General features: G+C 34.2%; 1 protein-coding gene across 4 annotated transcripts in view; it reads left to right on the forward strand.

Moving 5' to 3' along the window:
* The window catches only part of CNTN5 (contactin 5), a 678,174-nt gene that overhangs the window by 494,197 nt on the left and 166,213 nt on the right, over positions 1-17,764 (forward strand). For all 4 annotated transcript variants that reach the window (XM_056329576.1, XM_056329574.1, XM_056329577.1 and 1 more), the window contains one exon: positions 8,986-9,189. In XM_056329576.1, the coding sequence (XP_056185551.1) occupies positions 8,986-9,189 (204 nt within the window). The remainder of the gene's footprint in view (positions 1-8,985; positions 9,190-17,764) is intronic.

The raw sequence follows: 17,764 nt of genomic DNA on the forward strand, positions 1-17,764 counted from the left end.
TCGTGCTCACCCCTTCAGCAGACTTAGGTAAGAAGCAGACCATGCCAGAGTAACTATCACATCACTACCATTAAAAAGTAGAGAAAATAAAGTATCATAGCATGATCAGAGAACAAGAGAGATTTAAAGAGTGAAAGAGAAAAAAAGAGAAAAAAAATACTTTAAATTCTGTTGAAGGTTTTGCTGGATCAGATAATTTCTTCACATAAATATTCTATACAGTGTTGTGCTTTCCTGAGCATTAAACAATACCCTCATTACTTTCCAGTGCCACACTTTTCATGTGAGTACTGTAGTTAGCCATCACCACAGAATTCTTGTTCATTCAAATTATTAAGAAATAACCTATTTGTGTTACTGTACATTCAACACATTTTCATCATAAAATAAAAGGTTCAAATAGTAATAAAAAGCTATCCAAATCAGAGTTTACCCATGTCTTGTCCTGCACATTTGCCATGGCCAAGTTTTATATCTCCTGTAGATCAGTGAATACAGCTGCATAGGTTTGCTTTCAGTTGTTAAAATGTTCAGCAGTACGGGACAAAGAATTTCACAGCTGATCCTTTTGACCACGCTTTGCAGTCATTTTCTAATCCTTTCAATGTACAATAAATTAATTTTGAGGTTATTCTAATTCCTTTTATAGAACATGAATTCTAGGTACATTACAGAAACTTTTCTGTCTTTGTCAAGAAAAAGAACAATAAAATACACTGCCTTAGTTTGACTAGATTTATTTACTTCCAATATTGTTAATTATATCTTACTTTTTCAATTGGATATTAATCGAGTTTCATATCAGCCATTGAATTATTTCATCTAAGATTGAATCTAATCCATTTATAATGATGTGGGTCTTTCTGATTACCCTTTCTATATGCTGGAACAAAATTGTCTGTAATACTCGCCTTTGGAAATTACTGATCATAGAATCATTTAGACCCTTAAGATCATTGAGTCCAGGGATGGTGAGTCAACCACTTCCCTGGGCAGCCTGTTCCAAAGCTTCACCACCCTTGCAGGTAAGAAGTTTTTCCTAACATCCAATCTAAACCTCCCCTGGTGCAACTTGAGGCCATTCCCTCTTGTCCTATCGCTTATTACTTGGGAGAAGAGACCAACCCCCACCTGCCTACAGCCTTCTTTCAGGCAGCTGTAGAGAGTGATAAGATTCTTTCAATCCTAACAAAAAAAAATATTGGTTTCTACCATCATCTGTTTTTTATTAATCTACATAATTTTCACATTTTCTTTACTTACATAAGACAATATGTATTGATTAAATAGCCTTAAATTCTGAAATTATAGCATGTCTAAACATTCCTTCACATGAAAATGTTACTGACAATATGGTATCTCAAAAATTATTTCAAAATGTGTCAAGAAAATCAAATGTCTTTTTTTTTTTTCTCTTTTTTTTTTTTTTTTTTTTTTTTTTTTTCCTTAATAAAGGAGGGCCAATGGTCAGGCTGAGTGTGACTTCTGCAAAGTTACTGTGTCATAATATTAAACACTGAATTTGTAGGTAATAAGATGAAAATGATGTGTTAAGAAACAGACAATGTGTATTTGTCAAGAACAAATCATATAAAATTTAATCTTTTTTCTTTGAAAGTGTGAGTGGCCTAGTGGAAGGAAAAGTGTAGGTAACATATGTGAATGATTCCTAGCTGCAAGAGGTTACAATCACTGCAGAGCATAGAATGAGAATCCGAAAGGGTCAATACATTGGAGAAATTGCTTGCAATGAGTAACACAAAATTCAGCAAAATGCAGGTTACAATACTTACCAAAGAAAAAAATTACAGATAGAACAAAGGGAAATAAGTGATTAAACCATATTCTCCCTTAGAAAAATACTGCTATTACAGAAAATTAAATACTTAGTAAAATGAAAAATTGCATACTTCAATTCTAGGTCATACTAAGACGACTGCTACCTATAGAGTATGAGACTATTATTCCAATTATCAATAGCATTAATGGCTCAAAGAGCATGCCATGTCCAGGTTTGGGTCCTACATTGTAAGATGTAGAAAAGCAGTAGAGATGACAACAATAAAATTAAGCAGAGAATTTAAAATCATGACTTCTAAGGAGAAGTTAAAGAGATTTGGCTGATCTAGCCTTGGAAACAGAAGCTTGATACACACAAGGATAATTGTCTTCCATTGTATGTGTAAAAGTTTAACATAGGTCATCAATAAAGTGTTTTCAATATTTTCAAGATCGTAAGTTGAATAGTAATAAACTATTTAAAAGAATTATACGCAAATATTCAGGAAAAGTGTCTAATTATTAACTGAGCAATGAAATAGGTTGTTCTGAAGATCTAAATTTAGGAATAGAACTCACTGGACATTTTTAAAAACTAGGCTAAGAATATCTGATCTTGCCCGAGGGCAAAAGAGAGGCCTGAAGAACATGTAGTTTTGAGTTCATTTTAATCACAATATTTTGATTCTTTATGGAACATCTTTTTAATATGAAAATCATGATAGTGATAATCAAATATGCATAATAATCTAGCATCCTTTCCCAGAAGCAATATTTTTTTTTTTTTTTATGCTATGTGGCCTCTTTAAAGGTCATATGTATGAGAAAGTGATTTCATCAGTTTACATGTTTCAATGAGTGGCTACATTTCATACATGTCAAATGTACAAATGAGACTATATTGACTGTGTATGCTGGTAATGACAATATAATGTTAGTATCCTCCAGTACAAGATCAGTCTTGACAGTACACTTACCTTTTCTACCATTTTTTTAGTTATTGGCTGTGTAAATGGTTACAAGAAAGAAAATATTTGAAGATTTATCACTGTAATTAAATCTGAACAAAGACAAATATGTGACTGGTAGAATTGTGTTTCAGGTAACTAAGCAGTAGATACAGAGCCCCCAGAGCAGAAAAGAAGCAATTTCATTGCTGGCTGATAAATCGACAATATCTGTTTGCTCTATGTGGGTGCATTACAATGCAACAAATAAATTACCTTCATTAAATATTTTCTTGGAGGATTAATGAGCACTGATAATAAGACGCAGCAGCACAAAGAAACGCACCAAAATTATTTATCTGGTTGTTGTGGGAGGGTGGAAGAACAACCCATTTTTATCATTCATCAGAACTAAAAAGAAGCTTTCCCCCCTCTGAATGTGCAGTGTTTTCCATCTTTAGAGAGTGCCGCATATTGCACCCATATTCTGTGGTTGGTACACAGAACATCCAAACAACAAGTGTGATAAGGGTGAAAACTGGGCTTGAGATAAACTAAGATTTCCTATTTTGAGCAGGGGAAATTCGGGCATATATTTTTCCTAATACTTTGTTTAAACAGAGTATTTCTGAATATGGCAAAACAAAGCAATCACGCAAATGTCATGGTTTATAGCTATGTATAGGAAATTCAGCCTGTAATCTTGAGTGCACTTTTTGCTGCTTTTCTTAAAAATAGAAAAAAGGAGAAGAAGCAACTTCTTCAGAGTTGCTAAAACTCCCAGTTTATATCAGATTTTGTCTGTCATCAGGCATCAGTACCGTTTAATCATCAAGTACTGCCCTCTTGTGGAACTGCAGTAATCGGAGGAAATCCTAAACAGGAAATCTGTTTTCCCAACAAGATACTGGAGGAGATGGAGTACTGTATCTCCCACTGCATCACAAAAAGATACAAAACAGACTTGTACAAACACCATAACTCCACAGAAGTGCAATTATGGGATGTATGTTTGCATGCTTTTCCCTGGAAGATGCAATATTTAACCATTCTACTGACTGTACATGTAGCTTTTAGGTGGCCTTAAAGGAGTTTGTATGGCAACTTCCTTGTTACGTCATCACTTGCTACCTGAAATACCACTTAGCTCACAGGACTAATGAAAAGGCTGTCCAGAAACCATGTTAAATGGACAAACCAGACAGTTTCTCAGGAGGAAAGCCTTGAAGCAAATCTGGGAAACATTCAAGCACTAACAAATACAGAAGTGAATATTTGGTGTGATCTGAATGCTTCCAGCATAGCTCTCGTTACAATACTTAAGTGGTGATTTCTTGCTTACTCACAATGACAGAAAGACTTTTGCATAGCCACAGTACTGACATATTCTGCATCAGAATGATCTTTCCAAAAGCACTATACGACAAAAACACAAACAAAAATGCTGATATGTCAGTACTCCAGCTTCATCCATTATGGGAAGTACGTCACATTGTGACAGTTTAAGAATTAGTGTTGTTGAACAGAGAACATAGATCAACAAAAATCATTTAAGAAATTGTAGTAAACAAAACCTCATACAATAAATTTGTTTTGGCAAGAGAAAAATGCTCTCTTCTCACTATTTTATCAGCAAGTGACCCAGATTTTCACCTACATGGCCCACTAAAAAGTCTTTAATAAAATATGGAAACAAATTGAACATTTGGAAGACTTTCCAAATACCTTCAGAAAACAGATACAAAGCTCCTTGGAGACACTATTCTGGTCATTCATAAAAGGAAATACCAGTTTTGCAGTTCCAGAATGACTTAAATAATTTTCACACCAAGTGTTTGGATGCAACAGAACTTACCATAAGAACAGTCCTCCAGCCCAAGCCACAAGAGAATGGCAATTTACAACTGCTTCTGTAATTCATAATTTTTCTGTCTTTTTACTCTCTATTTCTGTTTGTGTTGATGAATAGCACCTACATACAAGTTTCTTTTGTGTTGGCAGTCAACCGTAATTTCCAGGAAGGGCTTTGCATCATCTTTGTGGTTTTGGCATAGGTGTCACATTAAAAATAAAATAGATGGGCATAAAAATAAAAAATAAGCTCAGCATATATCCTGTAAAAATACTTTAAACTTCTGTATACATCAGTATTCCGTTTCCTATTTTCACTTAAACTTTTTTTCCCTATTGAAGCAAAATGAGTACAGCATGGAGAAGCCATTTACTCAGCCTTTTCTCAAGAGGAGATGACTTCAGGAGGTTTTATCTAGAACAAGATAAGATTTTACAGTTTTAGTTTCTGATTTTACAGTTGTAGTTTAGTTTGTTTAGATCTTGACTTTTAGCTTCAAAATTTCTTGAAGGTCACTGTTATTTACCTGTCAGTCTTGAGATGCATCTCTGGAGTTTAGTCTCCTAATAAAAAATTAATACAATTGCAGTTGTGCTTTGTGTTTAGCCAAATGACACTGGTTCTAAAACCTTTTAGCATAAACCATTATAGGAAAATATAGGCTTGAAGTTCACTGACAGGTGCAGTGAGCTGTGTACAAAAAGTCCTAGTGTCATCTGTTTGGTCTTAGGCTTTTTCTTCTGAAATTCAAAAGGTTCACTTAGCAGTTTAACATTTTATAAGAGTGGATTTCAGACAGTATTTAAACGCAAGCCTCTCTTGTAATTTACATGTGCCTCTGTGCTGAACTGCTGTGGCACTTGTGGCATGTAACTACATTCACTTGTTTCAGAATATTTTACTGTGCATGTATTTTCAGAATATTTTACAGACTTGTCTATAGATAGCAATGTTTTAAATGTTGATTTTCCATCATTCTTTCTTTATTAGTTATTTTTATTTGTCATTTGAATCATTTGGGTATTCTCTTATGCATGATACTGCCAGAAGGAAAAAAAAATACCAACAACAACAAACAAAAAAAAAATCAAAACAGAACAGAACAAAACCCCAGGTTTGGTACTTGGGCAGCCTTCATTAGAAATACTGGATTTAAGAACGCTAAATTTTTGTCTTGCTGGCATACAAACTGGGAACAGTCAGAGCCCCAGAATATATGCATCATTGACGTTCTATCCTCTACTATAGCTGCAGATTTAGAAGTGTGAGACATTTGTACAATGGATTAATGTCAAAGTACAACCATTTTCCCATAATGGCAGTCATTCTCTCAACACCCTTTTGTAAAATCATTTCTTGAAGATCATGCATGTATTTTTGTCAGCTAGAAACTGTTGAGTCCCCAAATCCCAAGCCAGCTGTGGTTGTTTCTGACTGTTCTGTATAGCATGCATTGGAAATTGGGGAGTTTCCCTGAGATATTTCTGCTGAAGCCTATGCATACCGTATGAACATAACCCTCAAAATTATATTTAAGAACCTGCTAAACTCATTAACCAGGTCTAATAGAAGAAAGTGTGTAAGGGACTTTTTGACTGAAAAGAAGGTTCAGAATTCCAGATCAATTCCAGATCTAAACATTCAGATGCAAAGTCTTGAGGTATTTCAAATTGTATTATTCCCAGGGGTTTGCTTTTTAGAAATGAAAAATAGGATTTAATTCCTTCAATGTCAATGAGCTGACAATATCAAGAAATAAACTTTTAGCACTATTGTCTGTGCTTTGGAGTTTGGGCTCCTGGCTGGAATACAGGTGCTGTAGGTATGCACAAATAAAAGCATTAACTGCAGTTTAACAGAATAAAAGATTTGAGTTTTAGATCTGACAGAAGGTCTGTTACTTTTTTATTGGTACCCTGTGCCAGTACCCATTCATCCATTATTCTATTTTTAACAGCAGAAATCACTTAGAAGGTGACAAAATGTCAGTATACCCCCACTGGATTCAGCACCAGCAAAAACTAAGTATTCTATTTCCTTAGACGCACAAAAATTTATTCCTGAAATCGGTTCCTTCGGAGTAGTTCTAATTAATAATTAAATAATTAATTGCATGTGGGTTTAGACTACAAATGGAGAAAATTCGATTTTACAGAAACTACCAATGAATTGACAATGATGACTACTTCACATTTGGTTTGAACTACTTTTAAGCCTGAGCAATTAGTGAGACTGATTGCTTTCCATTTGAGCTGGTAACAGGTGTCTTTGATTAAAGCCTATGCATTTTCCTTGAACTTGTATATTCGTCATCACTTTATAGAATTTTGTGCTGCCATGAATCATTTCTGCCAGGTAAGACATCATGGCAAAATGTGGCAATAAAATTTTCAGAGGCACATATTTTGGACTTAATATTTTCCTGAAACATAACAGAAGAGGAAGGGAATTTTAAACACTCAGAGAGTTCTCTGTGAGCCCTGAATTCCTCAGGGTCCGTCCTGTGTAACCTCTCAGAATAACAATTAGATCTGAGAAAGGTTTTAAGCAAAAAGTCAATGTGTGCAGCTTAATTCTCCATTTTGGAGAAGTCTTCCCCTACTGTCAGGTAAATATGTTTAGTCCTTTAACATAGCATTTTTGTACTAACACCATGAGGTTTTCATGAGAGAATTTTCATCTGACTTCAAAACTAGGCTGAACTTCTTCAAAATTAATCAGAACATTCTGTATCTCTACATCACTGCTTGTACTGTTGGGCTTATATTGGTTAAAAATAGCAGTCATTGTGGTTTTCTGTTCCTTTCTGACCACTGTATCAGGGAATGGTACAACATAAGGGTAGAAGGAACTGATCAGTTGGAATTTCTAAGCTTTCTATACTGTTATAGTCAAACTGCTCATCTGGCTATGGCATATGTTTGGTTAGGTTGTTAAGGTGTTTCACACTTCTCATACCATGGACAGCTATACCAATGCCTCTCCTATCATTAGCAGAAAAGGACCCAGAAAAATTTAAATTTTGAGGTGTTTCTTCTCACCTCTTTGATCCTTTCCTTTTCCAACTACCTTTATATCAAGAAACATTTTGACTGTAGTGAGGATAAAAGTATGAAAGAACCAGACTGATACAGGTGCAATTACTGTCTTTATATTGCTGCTGAAGCTGACAATAGTCACCCAAGAAATATGAGTCTAAAAACTTGGAACTTGCTGTAGCGATGGAGCAGTTTGCATCTTCATGCAATATTGGGGACTTTATGTACCTAAACTAGCTTTGGCTTTTTTTGATTTTGAAGTCAGTTCTTTAAAGACTATCACAGGGGGAGATTATAGGAGAAATTACCTTATAGCTAATATGCCAGTTTAAGTAGTGGAGAATATTTTTTTAAAGTGTGAAAACAAAATGAAACAGTGAAGATACGATTGGAAAAAAAACATGTAAAAAAGTATACATAAGGTTAAGGCTTTAAAGTCTGAATTGGTGGAACTCCACATGAATAATTCCCTGCAAGGAGTTCCCTGCTAAACCAGAATCTCATTAACTTTACTGATGTTTCTAATGCCAAGACATTACTGTATCTAGGATTTTAATAAGTCATGATATAATCTCATACAATAATAAGAAATAATCTTTTTTCTCAACCAATTATTATGAGCATAAAGGGAAAAGCACATACTTTTCAGATGAACAGAGTGATTCATGGGATAAAAATAAGAACCAAGGGACTGGCCTTAATTACCATTTTTTAAAATCACTTTGGTTAGTCTTTGATCCATCAGATTATGAGGCAAAGCAGTTGGTAGCTTTGGTTTAAGGAATTATTCATTGATCATAGGGATTTAAGCTGCATATAGGAAGGGTTCTGAGATTCTTCAGTGAAGCAGATGTAGAAAAACTGTAATGCAGTAATACTACCTGCAAGGTAGGTTGAACAATTATTAGAAACTGCTGATTTTGAAAACAGATGTTCAGAATAAAAACTGGTTATACACACTTGCAAAAGTCATCCCTTGCTCTGTAGGAAGCATCTTGATATATTTCACTGCAAATTTGACCAAATAGAGAAAAGAATGCTTTGTATATTATTTTTGGTTTGACCTCAAAGATTAGAAAAGGGAGTTATCTAATATTTTATGGCTGTTATTTAATATGTTGAATAATTTAATTATTTTTCCTGAACTAAATCTGTCTTCCCAGGGAACTTGTAGACTCAATGCTTATGTCATTTTCAAAATTCCAAGGAAAGAAAAAACCTCTTTAATTCTAAACCAAACAAATAAAAACTTTAAAAAGCCTCTAGCTCCCCCCCCCCCCCCGATTATTTAAATAAAGTTAATGAACATTTATTGAGTGTATCGTTTCTGTAATTACTTTCTCTCATTTTTTTTCCTGTGTTCTTTTAGAGATCATCTATAGCTGGGTATTTAATGAATTCCCATCTTTTGTGGCAGAAGACAGCAGACGCTTCATCTCTCAGGAGACAGGCAATCTCTACATCTCCAAGGTGCAAACATCTGATGTTGGCAGCTATATATGCCTGGTAAAAAACACAGTGACAAATGCCAGAGTTTTGAGTCCTCCTACACCTCTGACACTGAGAAATGATGGTAAGAAAGGCATTATTTCTGGGTACCACATAGAAGCAAAAATACTAAGCCAAAAATACTCTAGTTAATTTAAGAACCATGATTTTATTGTTTTTCAATATATGTATGCATTTACTGCAGCAATCAGCAGAGGAAAGGTGTTCATGGAGACAGTTTCTTTTAAAAGATCTAACAGTTATGAGAATATTTAGACCTCTGAAGGCTGAGGTGCAATCTGACACCTCCTGATGTATTTTGTTTAGAACAGTTCCTCCTTCTTGTTATTCTGGTGCTCTGTCACTGACAAAGAGAATCAAATCTCCTTTCTCAGTAACGTCTGTTTCTTTGGGGCTCAGTTCAATTGCTTCAGCCCAAATGGCTACTGCCACACTGAGATGCCCTCAGGCATCCGAGACATCCACAGGGAACTGGCAAATATCACATAGGGCATAGAGACCAGCAGCGGGGTGCCAGGAGATACACATTCGGGCATCTCAGATGGCCAAAGCACACATGGTTAGACAACTGAACAGAGGCTGTATTGCTTAAAACTTTACCTGTTGCTCTACTGAACACCTGTTACACTTCCAGGCTCCAATTCAATGCACTAAGCACCACCAAGAATATTACAACAGTTGTGATTACAATGGCACTTAGTTATCCAGGTAGTTTTCAGTTTCATCATGGCAAGTAACCAGTAATTTTTCTGTAAATAAATACCTAATTCTTATTATCAAAAAATGGCTTAGGATTTTTTCCCAAAAATCAAAAGAAAATATCTTCCAATAGTATTTCTTGTGGAGCAATAGAACCTTTCAATATGAATGATATGTAACTGATTTGGTTGGAATATCTACATATAGACACAACTGTGCTATTTTCTCTTTTGAAACAAAAAGATCTGTATTTATTACATTATAATTGTTTTTTGTTTCTTTTTTCTGTCATTTTTTTTTAGAATAATGATTTATGATTACATAAGAGTCTATATTTTCCTGTTTTCCAAAATGTTCCACATTTAATGATGCTTTCTAGTTCTTCAAAAATACATTTCAGCAATTCAGCATGTGTGAGTCCATACTTAGATAAATCAGAGAGAAAGAAAGAAAAAGACTTTGAGGCTTTTGTCTTGCTTACAGCTTTTTGTAAAACTAAGACTAGTCTTAAATTGTGGAAGCATTACAAAAGCTGGACTTAAACACAGATGACTTATTTTAACAGAGTAAGTAAAAAATGTGTTCACAGATCAGAAAGGAATTAAGTTAATGTTTATTCATTGTAACAGATTGACATTTCTGTCTGCACAGCATGCAGCCTCTGCAGCAAAAGCTGCATGTTTTAGTGCATCATTTCCTATTTTCTTTTGTTGGTTTGGTACCTGCGCTAATTATTTGGTTTCAGGTGTTTAACTGAATTAACATAGCAGACTCGATCTTTTCAGTATCAACCTTAGAAAATTAAAAAAACCCAACATTGACGGTCTTTAATCAGCTTGAACTGTGAAAAAAAAAAAGATACAATTTTATAGTCATATTTATTATCTGTACCTTGCTCTATTGTTTCTTTATGACATTTCTCATGCTTTTATTAAGTTACAGTTTTGTGCAGAAATTCAACAGTTTAATTATCCATATTGGACTAAGAGTACATAGGCACACAATACAAATACAAGAAATTGAGAGAGTAAATAAAGAAGAAGTCAGCAGTCTACATCACTGACCTAAGAAACAAAATCTATGAAGGAAGACTGCACAGATTTTCCTAAATGTCAAGTGGGTAGTATATACCAGCCTCAAGCAAAATTGTGTTTCATGGCTGGCTGTCATACAACTGTGATAATCCAACCTCCTGAACTGTGCTGGAGTATTGAGGAGGCATTTGCACATAGATGAACTGCTCCTCAACAATTTCCCAATTCATTTTTTCACGTGCATTAATTTCTACCAGGCTTCTATGCCTTATTTTTTATCTGTTGGGATTTATGAAAAACCCCCTTTTTTTGTAATGGAGATTGTTAGTATTTCGTAGTAAATTGTTTGCTTTCCTGTGTGACTAGGCAAGTTTCTTAGAGATCCAGGCTTTGTACCTAACCTTGAAGTCTCCATAAACATACCTTGAAAAGATATTCAGGAAGATTCTGGTTGCTAAATTATATGTATTATTTAGAAGATCTGCCTTGTTCTACCTCCTCCACAGAATGCAGTAGTATAAGCCTTTTAAAAACTATCTGGGATCACAAATAAAATATTCCATTAATGGTACTGTACTTTTTCTTTTTGATAGAAATTGCTTTAGATTATATTGCCTTGTCCCATTGACAAATATCAATGGACGATGGCAGAATTTGAAAAAAAATATATACATTGTATTCCAAAATATGAAATAATACAGCTGCTGAAAAGAGGTGGTCGTTAGAGCTAAATAAAATTAGAAGAACTTGTGGAGAAAGAAACAGCCGAGGATGGAGTGTAATAAGGAAGTGAGAGATTAAGAAGGGTATTAAAACAAATATCCAAGTTCCTGAAAGTTTACTTGACACTATGTTGTTGTATTATGTTGTATGATATTGAATGTGGCTTTTTAAGCTTTTTGATTGTAAAATTAATTGAATCACTTTCAACTTTTCAAATATTGGCTTAATTTTAAAAATCATGCAGCCTTTTGAGTTCTAATGGTTGGCATCACAACTTACATTATCCTATGCAGTCAGCACATTTGTCAGAAACCACGGGAAGAGCTTGTGGTTTTAAACAGCTTTTACAAATGACATTATATAAATAAAATTATTTATATAGTCTGTATTCTCTGGACATATATATCATTAAATCAAAAATATTCTACTTGATGTATTTGTCAGTGTTCTCAGGTTTTGATGTATAAGCAGTACCTGTACCCAGGGGACTGGACAGCTTGTAACAAAAACCACTCCTATGACAACGCTGGTCTCTATTTATCTATGTGGAAGACACGGAATAATATTAAGGCTTTCTGTCAAACTCTGCAAGAATGCAGGAACTTCCTTGGCTTTTATTATTCTTTTATTTCTTTTGTGATGTGCCTCAAAGGGGAACTTAACTCCTTGATATGAAGCAAATTAAATAAAAACATCAAGAAATCCTTCAATGGATTCTGAATAAAATGAATACCTCATTTGTTCAGATGTCCTTGACAATCAGTCATTTCGTATAATTCAATTTCACTTCAAGCTGGGTTATAAAAACTACTCTAAAATTCTACCTAAGGAGATAAAAAGTTTTAGCAGGAAAAAAAAAATTATGTATCGTTTCATTAACTGCCTTTATAATGCATTAGAAACTTTGAGGAATTATTTAATAACTGATTACAAATAATAAACAGCATTGTTAAAATGGATCTTTGCAGGCTTGGATGCTGATTGGGAGCAGTAAATTATCTTGACTAATAAAAACAACAGATAACATCTTCAAATTTAGGAAATAGAAACCTAGGGAGCATAAAACATTTGATGCTTGATGGCATAAGGCAGTTATTTCAAGTTCACACATTTCCATTCCACTTTTTCTCCCTTTTTTAATCTTTTTTATTTCTCTTGAAAATATGTTAACTTTAACATTATTCCTGTACAGGAAAGAATTAAGTAATTCTTCATTTTATTTCTGTGTAGATACTGCCTAGTGGCTTTGCTATGGTGAAATTTCCAGGAAAAAAAGAGAACCGGTACAATTTCAGATGTCAGAGGATACTTTCTACTGTGTTCCATTAGAGCAAATTAGTTCATATCTCAACCTAGGTTGAGGTATCTGACCAGACATATTCTCATGTAACTGAATGCAGACCTTGACTTTCAATTTTTTTTCCATGTCATTATAGTTCTGTGAGCTAAATCTTGTCTGTCCTAATTTTATTGATTAATTCTATGTGATTAATGGTCTCACATAACAATAAAATGTACAGTTATCAAGGTATTAAGCATGTTCATTTCTACTTTTCCATAATGGAATGTGTTCTGCATGTGCTTATGCAGGTTGAACTCTGGGGTATGTTGTTTGAATATTGGTGGGTTATCTAAAGCTCTTCTTCCCAACCTTAAGAAAAATTTGGGAGAACTCATAGTAATTTCCTCAGTGGTGGAAACTAAGCAATATAAAAGGCCAGTATAGAATAGTAAGGTGACAAATAATGCATAAAAATAAAGATAAAGCAAAATTAACAGTTTTACAGCCATTGACTATTTCCATCCCTGAAGAATGCTAATAGTAGTTAATTAACTAATGATTAACATTAGAGATAATTGCTTAAAGATTAACCCTATTGTTTATGATCTGTCAGTTTTCCCTTTCCAGAAATCTACAGATTTTTTTTTCTTCCTATTTGCATTATGAATTTTGTCTTCTAATGTGTTTATTCATATGGAGATGAATTCTAGAAGACAGAAAGCATACCTGGATTTTAATGGGAGTTGAAAATACCTACCTACTGTGACTTCATCCTGCCAGGTTTTTTGGAGTTTCTGGCCTTGTTGGCTGCCTTTTTAATGTGGGTTATATTGCAAGATCATTAACTTACATTTTTAAGTGTCCAGTCACAGTTCATATTTGAATTGTGCAAGTCCATAAAAACTATGCAAGACTAGCTGGAAACTGTGGGAACTCCTCCTAATGCTCCAGGACAGAACCCAACTCCAATGTAAGACTACCTTGATTATATTTTTTTTTTTTTACTCTTGTGCCTAAATACTATGGCAACATTGTAAAAAATAATAGGATGAGAGTCAGGATTAAAACAAACCCAGTGTAATCTTATTTCAATTAAAATAGAAAACCAGGACATATATGTAATAGGATGGGGTGGGTGGGTGTGTGGGTGTGTGTGTGTGTGTGGTGGTGGTGATGGTTTTAGTTTGTTTTTTTTTTTTTCCACAAAATAGTAATGTAATTAGAAAATCTGTTACAGTCAGCATCAATGGCCCTTCCACCTAAAATTCTCAGTGAAAATCTATAGGTATGTAGGAAGTTTTAGGGGGGGGTCCTATATAATAACTCTTTACAAAGTGTTTTATAGGGATTGTAAAATGGCTCAAGTGCACTATCAAATAACACACAAAAGCTCAAAGACACCATTTGTAAAAGATTTATCCTAAAAAAGTAGAAATAACATGCTGGGGTGGTCTTTCGACAATATAAAAGGGCTGAACCCAAGGGAGTATTGCAGGAGGAAAACTGAGAAAGGTTTGGAAAAGATTAGATTCCAGCATTCAATGTAGAACAAGAACTCTTTACACTGTGAAACAGCTTGCTTTGAGTTTAGTTTACTTTGAGCTCTGTTAAGATAACCTGTTCCAAGGAGCTTTAATTGCTAAGTTTTCCCGCTAGTTTATAGAAACACTATCTACTGGAAATATGGTTGTTGCTTTTTTTAGTTAAAGTATTTTAAGAGTCTAGGCATGTATCATCTTGAACATCTTCTGCACTCATGTATTCTTGTTTTTCTTCTCCTCCTGATGATTTATGAAACCATTACACAAAGGAAAGAGTTAACTGATCCATATACAGAGTGTACAAAGTATAAAATAAATGAACTTGAGAAAAAATGTTCTAAATTCAGCTCGGGATTAGGAATGGTGTTGCATCAAACTATAGCTATTAAGATTTCAGACAAAAATGTGTTGGTAAGATTTTAATTAATGACTATATTAAAATTTGTGCAAATAATTAACAAAAATAACCTTTTTCATTGTGAACTATTTTAGATTATTAAGAATGGTCATACCTAATGTGAAGTATTTTACTGTCTCAGGATCTTAGATACAAATTCACAAGTGACTGCTTGCTTTGCAATCATGTGTATGGCATAACATTCAAGTAAGAGTGACTTGTCACTTTGGTGTTCTTGCCAACACAGGGAAATAAACTGATCATGAACAGCAGGAATTTTGCTTGAGGTTAGGACTGCAGTAAGTTTATAACAAGGACAATTTGTTACTGTTGGGTTTAAAGCAGTAGGTATTTCAAAGGCTGTTGCTAATGAAGGAGAAACATTAGTGTTAGTTTGATCTTTCTTATTGAGGAAATAATAGGCAGTTGTATTTACATGGTTATATGAGTAGTCTCAACTGAAAAATGTTTCCCATTTAGGAAGTTCTTTCTGGTTAATTAGATAACAATGAATATTTAGACCAACATAGCTTTGTGTCCTAATTGATCAGAACAAAAAAAAAAATAATTCCACTCTGGAGACTGCAACAACTTCGACACTTTTAGTACCTAAGTGCAAAGGGGATATTGTGTTTTTATCTTGTAAAAAAATAGTACAGGTTGCAAGAAAAATGAAGCTTTAGGTGATATCTGAAGTACAAACAACTATGTAATTTACTATAGAAGAAATTAGGTTCTTCAAGAACTATGAACATGCCATCAAGAAGATAATTAGAAGCACTGTGAAAATTAGATTCTCCTCCTAATAATTTAGATTAAATAATATTTTCCAGGTTTCTGAATAACTTTTGTGAGCCTGACCAGGATGAACAGCAGGCAACTGGAAAGGAGGAACAATAATCATTGCCCACCAATGCCTAAAAGAAATCTGCCACAGACTTCTTGTGCCAGTTCAGCACAATCTTCTCCTCTGTAAAAACAAAAAGAAACGATGATAGTTCTTTTAGCTTTTTGCTGACCCATATTCTTAGGCCTCTCAAGCAAGATGGCATGTTGCCCAATGTAGTGGAGTCCTGATGTTTCTTGATGTCTATGGCTGCTCAGAAAAATTATCTATATATATAGTGAAAATGTTCAGGTTATCATGTTTCCATAGAACTATAAATGCACAAATCTGCATAGTGGAATGCTGTAGACAAGCAATTCATATGCCCTCACTCATAAATGAATATCAAAAGGGTTAGGTTTGGTTTCATCCAATGTCATATGTGTTGGGTTTAGCAGAAAAGCTTAGATGTTAGATTATACATATCTGAAAAAATTGATGGATTGAAGTCTAGGTTATGAATCAGTAAAGACGTCTTTACATAGAGAGAGCCAGCAATCTTGGTCATAGTTACTGCCTGATGTTTACAAACACAGGTAAACAGAGATCTCTGCAGACTAAACTGTAGACTAGAAATTTTGGCCTCTTGTTTGAAGAACTAAAAATACCACAGCTCCCCTCACTGCTTGTTCTGAGCTTACCTCATTGCTTTTGTATCCTTAGGGTCTGGCCCCAGTTCTCTATAATTTAGTCATAACACACCCACTTACAGTTGAAAATGCTTTTAGTTGTATTTGCTGTTTAAGAGAGGTAGAATGTTCTTATGTATGCATGCCATACATGCACACCATTTATTATTTATAAATAACGAATTTTTAAAATATCTCAAGATGGGAATACTACTTCTAGTTTAGAGTTCAGAGATCAACTGCCAGACTAGTGAGATAGAGTATAATATAAAGACGGATTTTAAAGGGGAAGGAGGAAAATTTTGTTTAAGCTTTTGTACAATGTTTTGTTTTGGTTAAGTGTGAAAGTCTTCTACATTTATACCTCCATAATTAGAAATACATTAACATCTTGTCCCCTAGTTGTAAACTAAATAAGAGTTTTTCCCCTTCTGGTCCTGTATTCATTAAGGTATTTTTTTTCCCAGAAACTGAATTACTCAATTTTCTTTCATATTAGGATAGACTCTAGTAAAGACTTCTTTCCACTCAGTAATACTTGATAGAATTTACTCTCTGAGTAAAATATGAAAACATTGTTGCTACTTCAGCGTTCAGTGCATTGCAGAATGCAATTTCATGTGAGCATTTTTAAGGCTTCTCAAAATACAAATTTATAGTTCAAAACTTGGCTAGAGGAACTTTAAGTGGAAGGAATGTTGTGAACAGTAATCATAAAACAACCCTTCCCATAGTAAATTTTTAGAGATTTTTGCAGGCACTGGTCTTTCCATTTAGAGTAAGATTAATGCCAGGTGAGTCAATAAATTCTTCCCAATACACTGAAGATTTCTGCTGCAGTCAGGATATAATGGTGGGTATCATAATTATACCTGAAATAATTCAATTTGTGCTGTGAATTTACTGTAATTGTAAATGTGTATATTCAGGGATCTCTCTTCCAAATAAATATTTGGGAAAATTTAATGGTGCAGGTCTTCAGGGGAAATACTAGATTTTTATTTGTCACTAAAAGACCCACACCATAGACAACCCTAGTTTGCATCACAGATTACTGATAGAAGAAATTATATATGAACATTCCTGCCATAGTTTCTTAGTTAAAATTTTCTTGGGTTTGGGTACATATTCATACAGCAGGTCATAATTATAATGTGATAGGAAACTCAATTACTGATCTGTAAAATCATTAGAAAATTCTTATGCATCAGGACAAGTTCATCACTCCCCAAGTGGTTTCCCAGAAACTGAGAGGAACTTCCAAGCCAATAAGAATCCCCAATAATTTTGTGATTAGAACACTATCAAGGCTGTAAGAGAACCAGATTAATATTCCTACACCATGTGATTAAGATTGGGGACCTCACCCGAAGCTGTCAGGCAAACACCCTTAATCACTGAACTATGGGGGTTGTATCTTTGCTAATGAAATAGTGGCAAGTAAAAAT

The sequence above is a fragment of the Falco biarmicus genome, chromosome 2, assembly GCF_023638135.1.
Source record: "Falco biarmicus isolate bFalBia1 chromosome 2, bFalBia1.pri, whole genome shotgun sequence".
Taxonomy (NCBI): Eukaryota; Metazoa; Chordata; class Aves; order Falconiformes; family Falconidae; genus Falco; species Falco biarmicus.